At 34.0% G+C, this 19,355-nt stretch overlaps 1 protein-coding gene across 1 annotated transcript in view; it reads right to left on the bottom strand.

Annotated features, from left to right (window-relative positions):
• Positions 1 to 3,021: 3,021 nt before the first annotated feature.
• LOC148953400 (protein Skeletor, isoforms B/C-like) overlaps positions 3,022 to 19,355 on the bottom strand; it is a 98,932-nt gene continuing 82,598 nt past the window's right edge. Inside the window, exons 11-12 of the mRNA XM_089088523.1 lie at positions 12,990 to 13,219; positions 3,022 to 6,570 (exon numbers count right to left, since the gene is read on the bottom strand). Coding sequence (XP_088944649.1) covers positions 6,251 to 6,570; positions 12,990 to 13,219 — 550 coding nt within the window. The 3' untranslated portion in view covers positions 3,022 to 6,250. The remainder of the gene's footprint in view (positions 6,571 to 12,989; positions 13,220 to 19,355) is intronic.

Genomic DNA, 19,355 nt, shown 5'->3' with positions numbered 1-19,355 from the left:
GACGATTTTTAATTACTTTACTTTCGCCAAACATGAATTAGTGTGGACATTGAGGGTTCAGCGAATTTGAATTAATTTTTTAGGTCACCAACAACTATGACGTCTATAAACATTCTTTGGGATATGAAGAAAGCATCCCCTAAATCATTTCCTTTTTGTAACTTTAGAAATGTTGATAGGTTTAGGTTGCAAATTTTCAACCAATTCAAAACCAACTTCAATACTCAAAGTTGAAAAAAATTAAAGAAAACCTACCGCAGTTAGAAGAACTTTAATCCTAAAATACAAAAAATCGACGCTTCTTTTGATCTTTTCCACTAGTGAAATAAAGTGAGGTACGTCTATTAGATCACACAATTAATAACACAAATATCAGCGTAACAAAAAACTAAAAAAAACTAAAAGAAATGATGTGGAATGCCAATTACCAAATTGGTCTAGAAGATAGCGCGAGGGTGTTTCACAAATATTATAACGTAAATCGACGGACAACTGGAGGGAATTCCCCGCATTTTTGAGGTCGTTAAACGTCGAATGTATCCTAAAGTGAATACTTACATTTAGTGAATACTTAAATTAAAGTGAAAATAATAATAGAAAAGACAACTTGGAATTCCCGCTTTCCACCAACCTGCAAAACCAATTTCCTAGCCTGGCGGCCTTTTTAGCTTACTTTACCTTCACCAATGATAAATCAACCCCTTGTTGTTTCTCTCGGTGAAACCTCTGCACTTGCCCTTTGAAATCAAAATGTTGATCTTAAGTCAGTATTTGAATCCTCTTTGACTAATCTTAGTAGTTTACAGAAATATTAATAAGATTTGCCAACTGAACCAGTAAATCAGGGTGGAATATGCGACTCATTTTGCAATTAACTAGAAAAAAAACAGTTTATTTTAAACTGAAAGTAAGGAGCGACATTAAAACTTAAAACGAACAGAAATTATTCCGTATATGCAAGGGGCTGTCCCCTCCTCACTGCCTCGCTCTTTATGCTGAAGTTTTTTTTATTGTTTAAAAAAATAAAGTTGTGAGACAGAGTCAAACTATAGCGTAAAGAGCGAGGCGTTGAAGAGGGTACAGCCCCTTTCATATACGGAATAATTTCTGTTCGTTGTAAGTTTTAATGTCGCTTCTTACTTTCAGTTAAAAAAACTTGTTGTTTTTAGTTAATTTCGGAACGTTTTTGAATTAATGCAGCTTTGATTTTGGCTCACCGTACATGAAAAATCAAAACAAAATTTGCGTATTAATTTTCCTTTTTTTGGCTAATTGGCTTTCTCGAAATTTTGTTCTTACGTAACTTACGAATTAATTTACGTAACGAATTTCTATATTCGTATGTTTTTATTACGTATATTAGGAAGTTCGCTCCCTAGTCAATACCTCGCTCTTTACGTTAAAGTTCGAATTTTTTTTCAAATCACAAACACCTGAAACACAAAGGCCGGTTAATTAGATTAGATAGCTCTTTTGAAAGTACTAAAAAACTGTAGCGTAAAGAGCGAAGTATTGACTAGGGGGCAAAGCCCCTGATATACTTAACAATTTCTATTCGTTTTAAGCTTTAACATTGTTCGTTTCTTTCAGCTGAAAAAAAACTTGTTTTTTTTATTTAATTTCTGCTTGTTTTTAAAATAATGCTAGGAAACCTGACACCCTGTTCATAGAAATATCCCTTTCCCCCTGTAAAAATACTCCATGGGAATATCCTCCCCCGGAACCCCTACACCGACCCCCCCACTAGGAAAAAATTCCTCCTGAAAACACCTGTATACTTCCCAATAACCAATACTATATGTAAACAATGGGCAAAGTTTATAACTTGCAGCCCTTCCCCCGGGAACTGTGGAGGATTAAGTCATCCTCAAAGACATATTATTAATTAAATTTTAGACTATGCTGAAGAAAATAGTTATCTCAAAATTTTGATTGGGTGACTTCGGGAAAAAAATGTGCGTGGGAGGGGACCAAGTTGCCCTCCAATTTTTTGGTCACTTAAAAACGACACTAGAACTTTTAATTTCCTTTCGAACGAGCTCTGGCACGATATTCTAAGACTACTGGATCAATATGATCACCCCAGGGAAAATAAAAAACCAAAACAAAAACAAACAAATAAACACGCATCCGTGATCTTTCTTCTGACAAAAAATACAAAATTCCACATTTTTGCATAAACAAGCTTAATAACTCTCCACCTGGGCTCTCTGATATGTTAAATTAGATGGTGTGATTTTCACTAAAGTTCTATGACTTTTAAGGGTTGTTTTCCCCTTTTTTTCGAAAATAAGGCAAATTTTCTCAGGCTCTTAGCTTTTGATGGGTAAGGCTAAACTTGATGAAACATATATTTGAAATCAACATAAAAATCTGATTCTTCTGATGTATCTATTGGTATCCAAATATCCGTTTTTTTAGAGTTTCGGTTACTATTGAGCCGGGTCGCTCCTTATTTACAGTTCGTTACCACGAACTGTTTGATAAAACGTTTGCAGTAAAGAATCATAGTTTGCACGAACTTGGCCAAATAATTTGTCTATCTTTTGTCAGGTTTGTTGTAGCGGTTGTTGACAACTATTCCGTTTTTGTTTATTCCTTCTTAAATAATATTTATATTTAAATAATATTAATATTTATTTATATTATTAATATTAAATAATATAATATTAATAGTGTCACTCTTTTTCCTCTTCCTGGCTTCTAACTCTATTGCTCACTTATTTATTTCGATTCAGAATCAAGAATTTAATTAGGATTAGGAAGACTTAAATTAGGATTAAGAATTAAATTAGGAAGATTAACGCACCTGTGTATGCCAAATGGAAAACATAATCAGATTTTTACTCAAACATTTAGACAGTTTCTCGTTGCACCCATATGTTAAAGTATTTGATAGTGGAAATGAATATTAACAATTTTAGACGGGGAGTTTTGTGCAGACCCCCCCCCCCCTAAAAGAGGGGGGAGGGGTCTTTTTTCCATAGAGAAAGTGCATAAGGAAGAACCTGGGGAAGCAAGATGTTTAACAAGGAGAGTCTAAACTTTTAGTTTTATTTTCGTCTTCCAACAACCAAATTAAATACACAATATACATACAAAAGAGACAGCAATTAACGCAAGAGCCAATAAAATATATATATATATATATATATATATAATCTTGCCTTTTTTAATTTAGAACTTACTGAAGATGATAAAGGTAAAATGTAGGCATAATAAGCGCCATAGCTAAGGGTGTTAAGCACTGTATAAAAATTTAGACAGTATAATCAAACTCAATAATTTTTGGCTACTATATTCTCTGCGCGTACAAGGAGCTCCTCCCATTTAATCTATCATCAGCAGCCCAGTATAAATTACCCTGGAACACGTATTTTGGCAGAAACTTTCTCAAAATGCCTTTGAAACTAACTCAAGACTGTTTGTAATTTCTAAAAACATCTAAAAATAACACTACACTACTAATTACCAATTTTTAAGTATGTAATGGAATAAATTAATTTAAAATTAGATTCTTTAAAATTGAGTGTTACAAAGGTGAAGCCAAGTTTTGTGTTCAAGAGAAATCTAACTTATCTATCCGTGAAAAAATCCAATTTTGCTTATGTTTATACTTGTTTAAATGTTCTCTGAAGTACTTACATCTCGGTCCAGCTTTGTTTAATAGTTGAGATAGAGAATGATTGTATTGTCTAAATTTATATACAGCGGTGTTAAGTAACAAATTTAAAATTCCAGGAACTCCACTCACTTAGATAACTGGATGTTTTATTTATGAGGAAAAGTGGGTCTAGTTGGATTTTGCGCTCTAATGTTCCTAATTGCATACATAATATCAATGTTAGATTATCGTGTGCCTATCTGACCCTAACTATTGTCGTTTCTGTGACAGCTCGGCCATAAATACATTCAATATGGCAAATTGAAGCATTTATAGGTATATCATTTAGGCAGAAAGGAAGCTTTTCAGGCTTGTCAGAAACAGATCTGAAAACATTTAAGCTTCCAAATAGTTTCTGAGGGATGTGTTTTCGGATATACATATAATGATTGGAATAATCAATATGTCTCGATGTTTTTTGTGTTTTTTTACAATCTCTTTTTCCTGTCAAACCTGATTCAAAAACATTCATTAAAGAACATTTTTAATGCCATTATAGGATTCAAATTTCATTGGGGTTAGGTAAGAGAAAGGGAGAGTACAGTATACTTTCCAGGAATACCAGTCTGGTCTCGATTAAGAAAAACATTTTTATTTCAATTTCGATAACATTTTGGGGGAAGGGGGTTCTTCGGTGCTAATTTTCGGGTGTAATTTTATATTTGGGACATAGATACGCCTTACTCTCTTCCCTATTCGTTTGTTCAGGGGTAAAACAGTCTCAAAAACTATAGAAAACTGTCATATATAAACCACCCAATTTGAGCTGCACAAAAAGAACTCCGAACTAGTACCATCGAAATCAAAACTTATATATATATATATATATATATATATATATATATATATATATATATATATATATATCTATATATATATATATATTATATAACAGTTTGATTAAGTGTTAACAAAGCAAATAAAATGGAGCTTATCGGAGCTTCTTTTAGTTCTTCGAGTAATGCACCATTGGCTCATTTTATAATGGAATTGTAGGACAGTTAAATTCCGAGTAATTGTCAATTATATGACGATAAAAATTTTAGTAATTACCAATTATTTGACATTATTAGCCAATCAAATTTTTGATAATTACATTCTGTTATTTGACAATTACAAATAATTATTGTTTGACAATTTTCAGTAACATTTAATGTCAGTCATATTATGTTAAAAAAGTCTTTCCAGTAAAGATGTATGTCCAGAAAGCAAACGTTCAGTGAAACGGGAGCGAAGCAAACGTTCGCTCCAACTATTATTTTGAAAAGGAGGAAGTTAGTAGGATCCAGCAAAAAAAAAAAAAAAAAAAATTAAATATTCCGAATATATAATGGTTGAGGTAAAATGATTTCCGAAGAAAAACGGTTGATCATGTCAATGTAAAGCTTCCTTTTGGAGGTTCTTTTAATGACTTAAGTAAGACAAAATTGACCCATATCATGATAGAATTATTTGAGAATTAAATTTGAGAAGTCTCAGCAAATAGCTACATACAGTTCGGTCATACTATATGTAAAAAAAAGTTTTAAAATATTAAAAAAAAATACGAAAGAACATTCAAAAATGGGCCCTCGTTTTGATTTTGTCGTTTCTTTGATTTTGTCATCTTCTTACTTTTTTTTCGTTTCTTCGCTTTGGTTACACGTCATTTGCCGTCTCAACCGAAGTGCTCTTAGAACAAATTTATATAATGAGACGTTAAAATTTTTACAGCCAATTTCTACCTCTCTTTGGCTTTAAAAGAATACCACAACACTATTTTATCATGATTTGACCCAAAAGGTTTTGCAAAGTCAATAATTTCTTATAAAATAATAGTTGCCAACTGAACAGTTGAATCAAAAAATCTATTTAATCCAGCTTACGCCAAAAAGGAATCCTTAGAATAAAAAAAAAGTCTACCAAAGATGAAAAGAGAACTAAAATTCTAAAAAAAAAAACAAAAAAAACATAAATTAAGACTACGGAGACGTAAAATTAGAAAGTAATTTCAAAAAACGTAAACATAAAAAACGTAATTTCAAAGAACAAAATAAATGAAGAAAATTAAAATTTTCACAAGACAGTTACCACGTAAATGCTTACAATACCTTACAGTGCTTACAATCTTAAGAAGCAAATCCGAATAAAAGGCTATAATTTATCAAATTAATTTATAAAATATGTATATTAATTAATATATATTATACGTAATTAATATATTATATTATAATTAATATATAAATTATATTGATTTATAATTTGATTAATTTATCAAACATATCAAGTTCAATGATAACTTTAAGAATAAACTGAGAAGAAAAAATAAGACTAAAATGGAAAAATGTAACAGTTCGAGATTCTATGAGACAAAAAAAAAAGACAAAAAAAGGTCAACGAAGTAAATCATCTTATGGAAATTATTTCTCATATACAAACGATTTTTCGAACAATGTCTTAGAACAGATGCATTGAAAAGCAGCACAGTATCTGAGAATAAATTCACAACCTAATGTATCTTTAGCAACAGTCAAATCACCCAAATATATAAAATAAACATTCACTGAAATAATAAGTGGAAGAATGAGTCGTGAAAAAGAAGTAAAATTAGACACAACAAACTAATTTTAGCAAACATAAAGGAATAGTTAGGAATACAAGAAAACCGGGATAAATAATCGCACCCTTATTACTAGTAAATGATTTATAGGAGTCAACGACTTTTATTTTTCCACCCATATAGGGGTGGGTAAAACTGTGGTAATAAACTACATCTGGCCAACTTGAATTCGGTGCCACTTCTAATCGAGCCTGGTCCCCTTCTTCGCAACTGTAGCTCAATGTGTTGCGGTATTTTTGAAATGTTGTCAGGTCATCATCCAATCTTGGGTCAGTTCCATCATGATACCAGTGACACAAACGACCAGCTAGGAAATAGATTCTGTTAAATAGATATAACCAAAATATGAACGATTTCAGACATATATAGGTAGCAACGAATTAGATTCAGTTTAAAGATTTCAGAAATAAACGACCAGCTAAAAAATAGACTCGGTTTAACAGTTTCAGACACAAACGACTAGCTAAGAAATATATTCAGTTTAGCGGTTTCAGACATAAACAACCAGCTACGAAATAGATTCAGTTTAGTTGTTTAGTAACGGTTTCAAACATAAACAACAGGCTATATAATAGGTTCAGTTCAACGATTTAGAAATAAGCAAGAAGCTTTGAAACAGATTCAGTTTAACGGTTCAAGCATAAATATACAACCAGCTACTAAATAGATTCAGCTTAATGGTTTCAAACATAAACAAGAAGCTATGAAATAAATTCATTTAATCGGTTTTACGGCAAACAACCAGCATAATGGATTAATTAGAAATTAATTAGATTCAGCTTAATGGTTTCAGTAACGGTTTCAGACATAAAGAACTAGCTACGAAAGCAATTCAGTTTAAAGATTTCAGAAATAAACGACCAGCTAAAAAATAGACTCGGTTTAACAGTTTCAGACACAAACGACTAGCTAAGAAATATATTCAGTTTAGCGGTTTCAGACATAAACAACCAGCTACGAAATAGATTCAGTTTAGTTGTTTAGTAACGGTTTCAAACATAAACAACAGGCTATATAATAGGTTCAGTTCAACGATTTAGAAATAAGCAAGAAGCTTTGAAACAGATTCAGTTTAACGGTTCAAGCATAAATATACAACCAGCTACTAAATAGATTCAGCTTAATGGTTTCAAACATAAACAAGAAGCTATGAAATAAATTCATTTAATCGGTTTTACGCCAAACAACCAGCTTCATGGATTAATTATAAATTAATTATATTCAGCTTAATGGTTTCATTAACGTTTACAGACATAAAGAACTAGCTACGAAATCAATTAAATTTAAATATTTCAGACAAAAACGACCAGCTAGGAAATAGATTCTGTTCAATAGATATAACCAAGATATTAACGATTTCAGACATATATAGGTAGCAACGAATTAGATTCAGTTTAAAGATTTCAGACATAAACGACCAGCTAAAAAATAGACTCGGTTTAACAGTTTCAGACACAAACGACTAGTTAAGAAATATGTTCAGTTTAGCGGTTTCAGACATAAACAACCAGCTACGAAATAGATTCAGTTTAGTTGTTTAGTAACGGTTTCAAACATAAACAACAGGCTATATAATAGGTTCAGTTCAACGATTTAGAAATAAGCAAGAAGCTTTGAAACAGATTCAGTTTAACGGTTCAAGCATAAATATACAACCAGCTACTAAATAGATTCAGCTTAATGGTTTCAAACATAAACAAGAAGCTATGAAATAAATTCATTTAATCGGTTTTACGCCAAACAACCAGCTTAATGGATTAATTAGAAATTAATTAGATTCAGCTTAATGGTTTCAGTAACGGTTTCAGATATAAAGAACTAGCTACGAAATCAATTCAATTTAAAGATTTCAGACATAAACGACCAGCTAGGAAATAGATTCTGTTAAATAGATATAACCAAAATATGAACTATTTCAGATTTATATAGGTAGAAACTAATTATATTCATTTTAAATATTTCAGACATAAACGACCAGCTAAAAAATAGACTCGGTTTAACAGTTTCAGACACAAACGACTAGTTAAGAAATATGTTCAGTTTAGCGGTTTCAGACATAAACAACCAGCTACGAAATAGATTCAGTTTAGTTGTTTAGTAACGGTTTCAAACATAAACAACAGGCTATATAATAGGTTCAGTTCAACGCTTTAGAAATAAGCAAGAAACTTTGAAACAGATTCAGTTTAACGGTTCAAGCATAAATATACAACCAGCTACTAAATAGATTCAGCTTAATGGTTTCAAACATAAACAAGAAGCTATGAAATAAATTCATTTAATCGGTTTTACGCAAAACAACCAGCTTCATGTATTAATTATAAATTAATTAGATTCAGCTTAATGGTTTCAGTAACGGTTTCAGACATAAAGAACTAGCTACGAAATAAATTCAATTAAAAGATTTCAGACATAAACGACCAGCTACAAAATACGTTTCGGAAACAAACAACCGGCTACGAAATAGGTTCAGTTTAACGGTTTTGGATATAAACAACAAGCAACGAAAAAGTTTCAATTTAAAGGTTTCAGAAAAAAAAGGATACATTCAGTCTGAGGGTTTTATGTAGACTTCTATCCTTACCACCTCCTCTAAGTTAGAGCATAACACCCCCCCCCCATAACCCCTTGTTTTTTATTATTAACAAACAGTATAGCAAGATAAATTATTAGAGTACTGAAAATAAGGAGAGTTACGGATTGAGGCGTCTAACTTATGCGGCAGTCTAACAAACTGAATATTTTGAATAACGACCTTATATGTTCTTAGTAACAAATCAACAAGCTTACTAAAATTTCCATTTTTTTTTTTTTTTATTTATTACTTTAATATCATTTATATTTTTTAAGACCAAGATCAATATTCCACGGACTTCCGGGTACCAATTTGAAACTATTCAAGTAGGATGGTAACTTTCTCAGCACCTATCAGACAACAAATAAGACTGATAATAAAGATTCACATATCGCACTTTGCAGAGTAAAAAATTCAGCTGAAGCAAATAATACGAAGCTTCACTGCTGATAGAAAAGATACTGGAGTTGCTAGGTAGACCCACAAGTTGACTTTTTTCCAGCTTGTTCGACAACACCACTTAAACTCTCTTCATACTGTCGGAAGCCAGTAACATGAATTGTGGCGGGTAGTGGAAGATGGTCAATCTCGTTACCATATTTATCAAGCAGAACTTGTTAAGCATCAACTCTAGGTCCGAATATACAACTATACATTCTTAAACCACACTGGCTATACATGACAAATGAAACTCAGAGAGAAAAGAAAATAACAAAATGAAAAACAAAATCAATCTCACAGATTTTACAAATCTCACATAGGTCTTTCAGACACATATTCCATTTAGCAAAAACTCGTTTATCGGAAAAATTCTTAAAACTGGAATTTCAGCAGTTTCAACAAACACGGATTTTCATTCCTAGATTTTGTCCTGGCCCTCCTTTGGAAAATCTATCCTCTCTAAGGTTTTTTACATCCAAGGAGCTAAGTATTCTTTCAATAGGATCAAAATTTTTAGTGCCTGAAACACACGTAAATACATAAGAAATAATTACGAGCGTGGAATCTGCTATTTCTAGCTCTCATGGTGAAGTCGAAAATCCAGACCTACTCAGAGGTGAAATTGTAAAGAGTATTCTTGATTATAGGCCATCCTTGTCGCTTTCAACCCAATTAAAGGAAGAAATTCAAATCCTCCGAAACTTAAAAAAAGACAAAAACACAGTGATTACGAGAGCGGACAAGGGAAACACATTTGTAATTATGAATTCTGCAAATTAAAAGTTAACACCCTTTTAATGGATAAAAATATTTACAAAGAAATAAAAATTGATCCCACGGACAAATACACACAGCAGTTGAGAAAAGAACTAGGAATTTTAAAAGATATTAGACTAATTACCCCTCAAATCTAGAGAAAATCTTACCCCAAAGGTTGTTCAGCCCCAAAGTTTTATGGTCTGCCTAAAATCCATAAGAAAGATATTCCGTTACGTCCTATTGTACCATGTTATAGTTCTCCAGCTACGTGTATAAGAAAATTTTTAGCCACCATTTTTAAGCCTCTTTTAAGCACACAGAAATCCTATATAAAAAACTCCATAGATCTTGTTGAGAAGTTAAAAAAATCAAAGTAAAACAGAAAAAACTATTTTATCTAGTTTTGATGCAGTTTCTATGTACACTTCATGCGATGTCCATAAATTTCAGCAGGCCTTACAAAGAAAATTAGAGGAAAATTCAGCTTGGTCGGATTACAAAACTTTGGAAATTGATACAATAATGACCCTTGTCGTCTTTGCAACAAGTTCTCCTCGTATTTTAAATTCCGAAAAAAAAATTTCCTTCAAACAATGGGTTTATCCATGGGCACTGTCTTGTCTCCTTATTTGGCAGATTTTTACATGGATTTCATAGAACAGTCTGCTTTGAATAGTTTCCACTTAAAACACTCTATCTGGTTTCGTTTCGTTTATGGTATCCTATCTGTTTGGGAACATGAACAAGACTCTCTAAGAGATTTTTTGGAACATTTGAACTCTTTTGATTCGAATCTCCAGTTCACAATGGAACTCGAAGATTCGAGTAAGCTGCCATTCTTGGATGTTTTCATTATAAAAACTACTCCTAGCCTCGAATTTTCTATACACAGAAAGCCGACTCATAATGATCGATATCTACATTTCTCTTTCCACCACCCTCCTTCTGTGAAAAGAGGGGTAATAATCTTTTTAGTCGACAGAGTTTTAAAAATTTGTTCCCGTAATCATAAAAATTCTGAATTAAACTATGTCAAGGGATATTCTTTCTGCAATGTTTACCCAATCAAACTTATTGAATATATCATAGATAGACGATTAAAAAAGATAAAACAACAAAATAAGGAGCCCGTCCCCCTTGATTCAATATTCCCGGCAATTGAGAAAAAAACTTTCATCGCTTTACCCATACATCCCGCGACTTAAAAATTAAAAAAAACACACAATCTCTCTGTTTCTTTCAAGACCTAACAAAAAGTTGAGCATTTTTTCAACTCAGTAACGGATAAAACTGATCCTGTATTGGGTAGTGGTGTCTACAGAGTCCCGTCTTCATGTGGGAAATTTTACATTGGTAGGATCCGTAAGCAACCCGGTAAACGTTTGTACGAGCACCAATTTTCAATGGATAAGTCCAGCAGATGAAAAAATAACGATGACAACTTTGATTCGGCATTGGCTTCGCATATTTTCGTAAATCCGACCCATCTGGTTCTTTTTGACGAGGCAACCTTAATATCAACTGTAAACGGCCTACCACAAACTTTTAAAGAGGTATTTGGTCTAAAAAAAAATACATGAACCAAAATTTAGCAATAAATAAAGATGCTGGAGATATTCCATTAAGCCCAATTTACGACAGTTTAATTTTGAAGGACTCAATCAAACTTTTCAGCCGGTATAACTTAAGAGAACCTATTTGCACATCTAATGAAAACCGATAATGTAGACCGGCTAAAACTATTGCAAGGCAAAGGATTCTTGCTCAATCATCTTGGTAAATTCTTTTTCATTGATTCCTGCCTGGTTTTTATTTAGTGTCTGTTCTTTGTCGGGTAAACTTCGAAAGGTTAGATTTTCGTTTGTTTTTTTCTTCTCTTTTTTTTCTTTGGCACTGAGGACGACTTGGCGGAGGTCCTTGCCGAAATATTTGCTTATATCTTCTTCTTCATGGTTTTCCACTGGCTGACAAAATCCTCGTTTTTTCACCTTTTTTGATTTTATTTTTCATTTTGTTATTTTCTTTCCTCTCTAAGTTTCGTTTGTCTATACAACTATCAATCCTGGTTTAAGAACAAGAACGAACAATCCATCAAAGCTTGTGAAGCAGAAACTCAAGGTCTGAAAAAGTCAAAGGCCACTATTTGCTTTAGAACCAGAATGGTTTATGTAAGTAAAAGTTGCAGTTTTCGACAAAATTTAGAAGGAATCCATTAACGTACAAGTTAATGTTTTAGATTGTTTTGGGTATTTTTGGGATGTCAGAATAAGCTCTTCAAAGAATCAGCCAGCTTAAATCTTTATAAATAATAATGAACATCAAACCTCAATTTCCTGCAACCAATACAATAGGCCAAGGAAGAAATTGCATCTTCCTTATCCTACTGTAGAGAGTGATAATCAAAACGATGTTGCCTATTCGAAAAGTCAAAAATGACTATCTACACATTACTCCGAATCAACAGTTTAATTTTTCACAATACAAGCAAGGCCGCCAGGTGGTCGATGTAGTTCTAAAAGCAGACATAATCTGAATACGCACTAATTCACTACCAAAAGTTACTATTAGCCACTGTGATGTTCTTCCAGGGTCAATCGTCAAAACTAGGCATTTGAATTTACTGAAACCCGAGAAGCATAATTTACATTATTATTTTAAAACAGCAGAAGTAGATAGAAAATATACGGCTTTAGTAAAGTGGATCTCAGGACTTGAATAGAATTCCAAGTCAAAAAGGAGTTTTGGGAAAGTCATACATAACCTTACTTTCCGGTAAACTCATTGCTCAAAATACCACTTCTCTAGCACAAAATTTTTTTATGTTCTGACGAGTCTTTTGCCGAAGGGGGGAGAGGGGATATGGAGAGAGAGACAGAGAGAGAGATAATTAGCTTCAGAACTCAATAAAAGTCTTCAACACGTTTATATCAAAATTTTTAGAATAAACTTACATTTTTGAGGTCTTGGAACTCCTCGTCTAGTAAATTCTACACCAGCCAGCACTCGAACCTTTTTCCTTTCAGATTCACTCAAAGTCTCGTAGCCTCCTATTGGTTCATTAGTAATAACCAATGGGTGATAATTTGTGGCAGAGTGTGGGTCGCTTCCTCCCTCAACGACAAACTGGTAGATTAGTCCCCGCTTCAGCACAAGATCAGGAACAATATAACCATCAATGTACCTACAGTAAAATTAAGTGATTCAACGTAGGGAACTTTGTGACAACTAGCTAAATATTCTTGTAATCCAAGGGGTAAATAAGGTGAACCCGGTGTACTTTTATGAGTTTTTTTGCAACACTAACTGGTTTTATGAATATTATTTTACTCGTCATTCGGAGGAATTCGCAAATGAGAAGAGAAATACAACAATAACAAGATTCTTTCTAGGTCACAAGTCAGCTGATATGCTGATAATCTTAGTTATTGAAAAGTATAATAAAGTCGACATTCCTAGTGCAAGAAAGTAACGGGTAGAAAAAAAAACGGGTAGAAAAAAGAAATATAAGTGGAAAAGCCGTTTTTGATAAGTTATTAAAATATTGGTCTATGCTTCGAGCTTTTACTTCTTGTAAGGCCAATAACAAAATTGGGTTAAAACTTAACCTCATGTGGAGATGAGATAGGTGTTAAGCACAAAAAAAGTTAACTTCATGACATCTGATGGCAAGTAGATTTGTAAATGTCTACTTTTCAAATGTTTCACTATTGGCTATGACTCTTTCCATAACATTTTTTTCCTCTTAAAGCTAAAAGGTTAACTAAGTAATAATAAACTCATTCCTTCAACACTGAAAAATAGATTAGAGAATCAAGATAGGATTCAGCAACACAAGAATTAAATAACATTTCAATATTCATTGCCAAAACCTAGCCTTACGCGAGTTGATAGACTCGCGTATCTAAACAGTTTAGATACGCGTGTCTAAATGTAGACTTCAGTACCTAAACAGATTAAGCGGTGAACAGTTTCGAAACAATGGTCTTGGATTTGAGGTCTTGAATAGCGTAAATCAATTGTTATCCCCACGGATTGAGTGGGGCATTTTGAGTTGTTTATTAATGATAGCTTGTACCGTATGATAATCTGTACCGTATTTGTACCGCATGATAATCTGTGCCGTATTTGTACCGTATGATAATTTGTACCGTCGATAATCTGTACCGTATGATAATCTGCACCGTATTTGTACCGTATGATAATCTGTACCGTATTTGTACCATATGATAATCTGTACCGTATGATAATCTGTACCGTATTTGTCTGTACCGTATGATAATTTGTACAGTATTATAATCTGTACCGTATGATGATCTGTACCGTATTTGTACCGTATGATAATCTGTACCGTATTTGTACCGTATGATAATCTGTACCGTATTTGTACCGTATGATAATCTGTACCGTATGATAATTCGTGCCGTATTTGTACCGTATGATAATCTGTGCCGTATGATTATCTGTACCGTATTTGTACCGTATGATAATCTGTACCGTATTTATACCGTATGATAATCTGTACCGTAGTTGTACCGTATGATAATTCGTACCGTATGATAATCTGTACCGTATGATAATCTGTACCGTATTTGTTGATGTTACGAATTTGATGTTATTTAGAGATTCAATGATCCACTAGACTTGATAAAAAGCCTTTGCTGTTAGTAACTTATAGTCACTATATAGGTAGGGTTTACAAAATTCAGCCCCTAGCAGAAAAGCGTTAGTGGGTTCCCAACATTGATAGATTTTCTTAACAAATTTTAAGTATTCCTTTTCAGTATTCTTCAAATTGTTCATTTTATTCAATGTGATTGTTCAAATCCTACCTGTAATTGTATCAAGAACGACCTTAACTTGATTGCTCTATAAATTTGAAAAACTTAATTTGGAAAAATTGCTCCACAAATTTGGAAAATACCTTTTCTTGGTATTTTCATGGAAAAGAATCTAAAAAGACAAAGAATTGACCCCTATATATAGAGAAATGAATTCCCCACCCCTACATTTTCGTGATTTGACGTTCCTGTTTTTGCACAAGGAAAGAGCATCAACTGTTCCCCGTTCTAATTATTGAAAATATACTAGAACACGTTAACGCATTAATGACCCATTGCTCGCAAAGAGCTATCACATCAATCATTACCAGAGTTGGGTACCCAGTCCTAAAGTTGCACCGGTCATCAGCTACCATAAGACCTAACGACTACAAGCAAAATACTAAAGGTATAACCCACAAACTGAAACTTAACTGGCATGTTCTCAAATATAAAACTGGAATGACTTTCAGAATCTGTAAGAGTGGCTGATTACTAGTCTTGAATCCTTCAAAAGAATGTTTAAACAAAAAGGAAAGAATTTTTTGTATTATTTATATCATGGGTATCATTTGTTATATGACGCTCGTATATTGGAAGAATAGAACACAATTTAGCTAGATTATCATAGGCAGCGCAATCTTGCTGCCTAAGTAAAGAACGATGTTGGTACAATGTATTATTTTTTTATTTTTTTTTTGGGGGGGGGGGGTAGACCAGGGCACTTCATATCGAAGGAATTGTCGTAAAAAATTCGAATAGGGCTCATTCGATTGGAAATTGAAGTGGCTAGTGCCCTGTTTAATAGTCAAAAGTGATTGGAAGGCAACTAACACCCCTTCCACGCCAACCATTTCCCCAAACACATCCAATCAAAACATTGAGATATTCATTCTGTTCAACGTAGTTAAACGTTCGGGAAATTAGGTCTTTTAGGATGACAATCCCCTCAGAGTCCTCAGGGTAAGGGTTATCAGTTATGTCCTGGGGGCATATATAGTTTTTATAGAAAGTGTTTTCGTAGAGATTTAAAAAGGGATTTGCTCGGCTGAAGATTGAAAGGGTTGGTACACTTTTCATTTATCAAAAGTGATTGGAGAGCAGCTAACCCCCCTCTCAAGCCCACCATTTCCCCAAACACATTCAATCAAAATTTTGAGAGCTATTTTTTCAACGTAGTTGAAAGTTCTGGATATTATGGCTTTGAGGATGGTTAACCCCCCACCCCACCCCTCAGAGCAAGGGTGGTAAGTTATACCCTGGGGGTATATAGGGTTTTTATTGAGCGTTGTAATAGAAACCTCGAAGGGCTAGTGCGCTTTTAAATAGTCAAAAGTGATTGGAGGAAAATTACCCCCCCCCACGCCCACCATTTCCCCAAAAACATCCAATAAAAATTTTGAGATAGCCATTTTGTTCAACGTAGTTGAAAAGTCCGGAAATTATGTCTTTGAGGATGACGCTTCCCCTACAGCCCTCAGCGTAAAGGTTGTAAATTATGCCCTAGGGGCGTATAAGGTTTTATAGAAAGCGTTATCGTAGAAACTTCAAAAAGAGCTCATTCAATTGGAAATTGAAAGCGCTAATGCCCTATTTAATAGTCGAAAGTGATTGGAGGGCAAAACTAACGCCCCTCTCAAGCCTACTACTTCCCCAAACACATCCAATCAAAATTTTAAGATAGACATTTTGTTCAACGTAGTTGAAAGTTCCGGAAATTAGGTCTTTGCCAGTGTTGTCGTAGAAACTTCAAACAGGACTCAATCAATTGGGAATTGAGAGGGCTAGTTATAAGTTGATTATTTTTTTATTATTAATAACTAGCCCTCTCAATTCTCAATTGATTGAGTCCTATTGAAGTTTCTACGACATATACGACATAGTGCAATCGGAGGGCGAATGCCCCCCTACCCATATCCATCATTTCCCCAAACACTTGTGATCAACATTTCGATATACCAATTTTGTTGAACGTAGTTGAAGGATCCGGAAATTTTGTTTTTGAGTACAACGACCCCCCACAGCCCTCAGGGTTAAGGCTGTAAGCTTTTCTCTGGGTGAACGTATTCCTATATAGAATGTATTGTTAAAATAACACCAAAATGCGCCTTCTATGCATAAAAACTAAGAGAGCTATTGCCCTTTTTAATAGTCGAAAATAATCAGAGGGAGAATCCCCCCCCCCTCCAACGCCCATCTAAGTTCTCTCTCTAAGTTCAAAGCTACAGTGAATGTGACCTTTGTCCAAATGGCAAAACAAAAACAATACTGTCCAGAATGCAGATTACGAGTTACTTCTAACTCAATCAAATGTGCCAATTGTGACTCTTGGTTCCACGCAGGGGCCGAAAAGTGTGCCAGGATAGACATTACTAATTGGGGTAACTCCTGGATGCGCCTTGACCGCTCCACTAAATCCAAGGTAAACCTTACTTCTTCTCCGGGTCTTTCTGTACCCAGTTCTGGCTTACCCCGAACGCCTCGTACCCCAGTTGAAAGAAAAAGAATTCTTAGCATCCTAAGTGACCTAAGCAGTGCTGGTCCTTATCCTTACACTCCACACAGCCAGCTTTCTGTTTCAACAGAAAAATCAAACAAGCCAAAGGAGGTTAGTTCAGTTGGACTTACAATTGTACTTGTCCCACCCCAGTGCCAAGATCTTGAAGTTCTTCCCGAAGGCCCAATGCATGTATCATGCCAAACCACTGAATGCAGCATGGATAAATATGTTCAAACGGACAGTGTCACGACACCCCCTCATCACAAGCAGATTTTACAAAAATTTTGACTTTAAAAGAAAAGCTAACGGATGTGTTAATGCTAATTAGAGATTTTTTGTCAATTTATGAAAATGATTCAAGAAGTCAACTTACAAATTATTCCATCACAAACAAGGTAAATAACACCTTAGATTGTCATCATCAAACCAGTGCATTGTCCCCAAGCTCAACGAATATTAATGAAGGAAGCAGAGGATTAAGTTCATCAACTTTAGCCACTACGAGTGACATAAACCTAAGTTCAGAAATTGTACCTGACCCCAATATCACCTCTATTCAACCTAATTTATAATCCTGTCCTTGAGAACTCAATCAGAGATACCGAATTTGTTTTGAAAGTACTGAAGTGATTCTGACTAATAATAAGGACTTCTCTGCCAGAGAAGTCCATTCGTTTTACCCCGCGTGCCCACCCTACCAGTGTGACTCAGGTCTGAGATCGTTTGCATTTAATAATTGTCTTGTATTAAATCCTAATTGTTCGCACTTCCCGACAACTGAAAACAAGTCGCACCTTCCTCATCATGCTTCGTCTGTATCCTCGCCCTTCCTTCTATCTCCAAATCCCCAAGGTAAATTCTTCTCTTACCCTACTTCTCCGCAGCATCATAATATTAAATTGAAGCCCCACCCAGGAGATTCTCAAACATACCAAGTATCCCTGTCGAGATTCCCCAATCGGTTTGTTTTTCCTAAACTTTTAGTTACTAATGCTGAAAGTCTTAATTTTGAAAAGCTTACAAACCTCGATGTGCTTTCAGAATCAAAACTAATCGATATTATAGCTATTACGGAAGTACAGTCCCATGACCCAGGGTCTCTGCACCTGATAAATTATACGGAGTTTATTAAACTCCTTCCTTTAGACCACCTACTTGAAAAAAAAGGTGGCGGTGTTTTGTTCTTTACTAAGAGTAAACTTTACCCAAAGGTTAATCGAGTCCCTAGTTTATCCGAGTATGATGAAATCCTCTGGCTAAGTATTAGACCAAAAGTTCTTCCTCGTCCATTTAATATTATTGCAATAGCTGTTTTCTATTACTCCCCAAATCAAAATATCGAGTCAAAACGTAAATTCATCCAGCAATTGCAGACAAGTGCTGATTTTGTTATTTCTAAATACCCCAATGCTGGTCTATTTTTAGTTGGTGATGCAAATGACCTTAAAATGGATTCTTTTTGCTCCTCACTTAAATTTAAGAAATTTTTTAAAACACCAACGACTCGGGGAAATACCTCTCTTGATATTATTTTAACTAATATGTATAATTTTTCCTCAGCTTTGCCCCCATTAGGTGGGAGTTATCATCTTTCGATTCTTTTATCCCTCTTCAAATTTAAAGCACTCTTTCTCAATAACTTATGGCAGTTATCGCCCTCTTCAAAATTCTGGTCTTCTTTCTTTTGGTATGTGGCTGAATACTGGGTCTGAATACTTGGTCCGATGTTTATACTTTAAAAAATCTTGATGAGAAAATGGCTATATTCCACAAAAAGCTAATTGACAAATATCAAATTTGTTTCCCTGAAAAAAAAAATAAAAAGTGCTCCAGTGATAAACCCTTTATTAACCAAACTATAAAAACACTAATTAGAACCAAATTGAAGCTTTTCAAAAATGGTAAACAAGGTGAAGCCAATAAACTAAGAAAATCAATTAAAAGAGAAATTCGTAAATTGGCACGATCGTACTACAAAAATAGGGTCGAAGTATTGTTCA

This window comes from Artemia sp. Qi Xiang Cuo, chromosome 4 (assembly GCF_049724085.1).
Source record: "Artemia sp. Qi Xiang Cuo chromosome 4, ASM4972408v1, whole genome shotgun sequence".
Lineage (NCBI taxonomy): Eukaryota > Metazoa > Arthropoda > Branchiopoda > Anostraca > Artemiidae > Artemia > Artemia sp. Qi Xiang Cuo.
The sequence above is the reverse complement of the archived record's forward strand: the minus strand, read 5'-3'. Positions and strand labels throughout refer to the sequence as shown.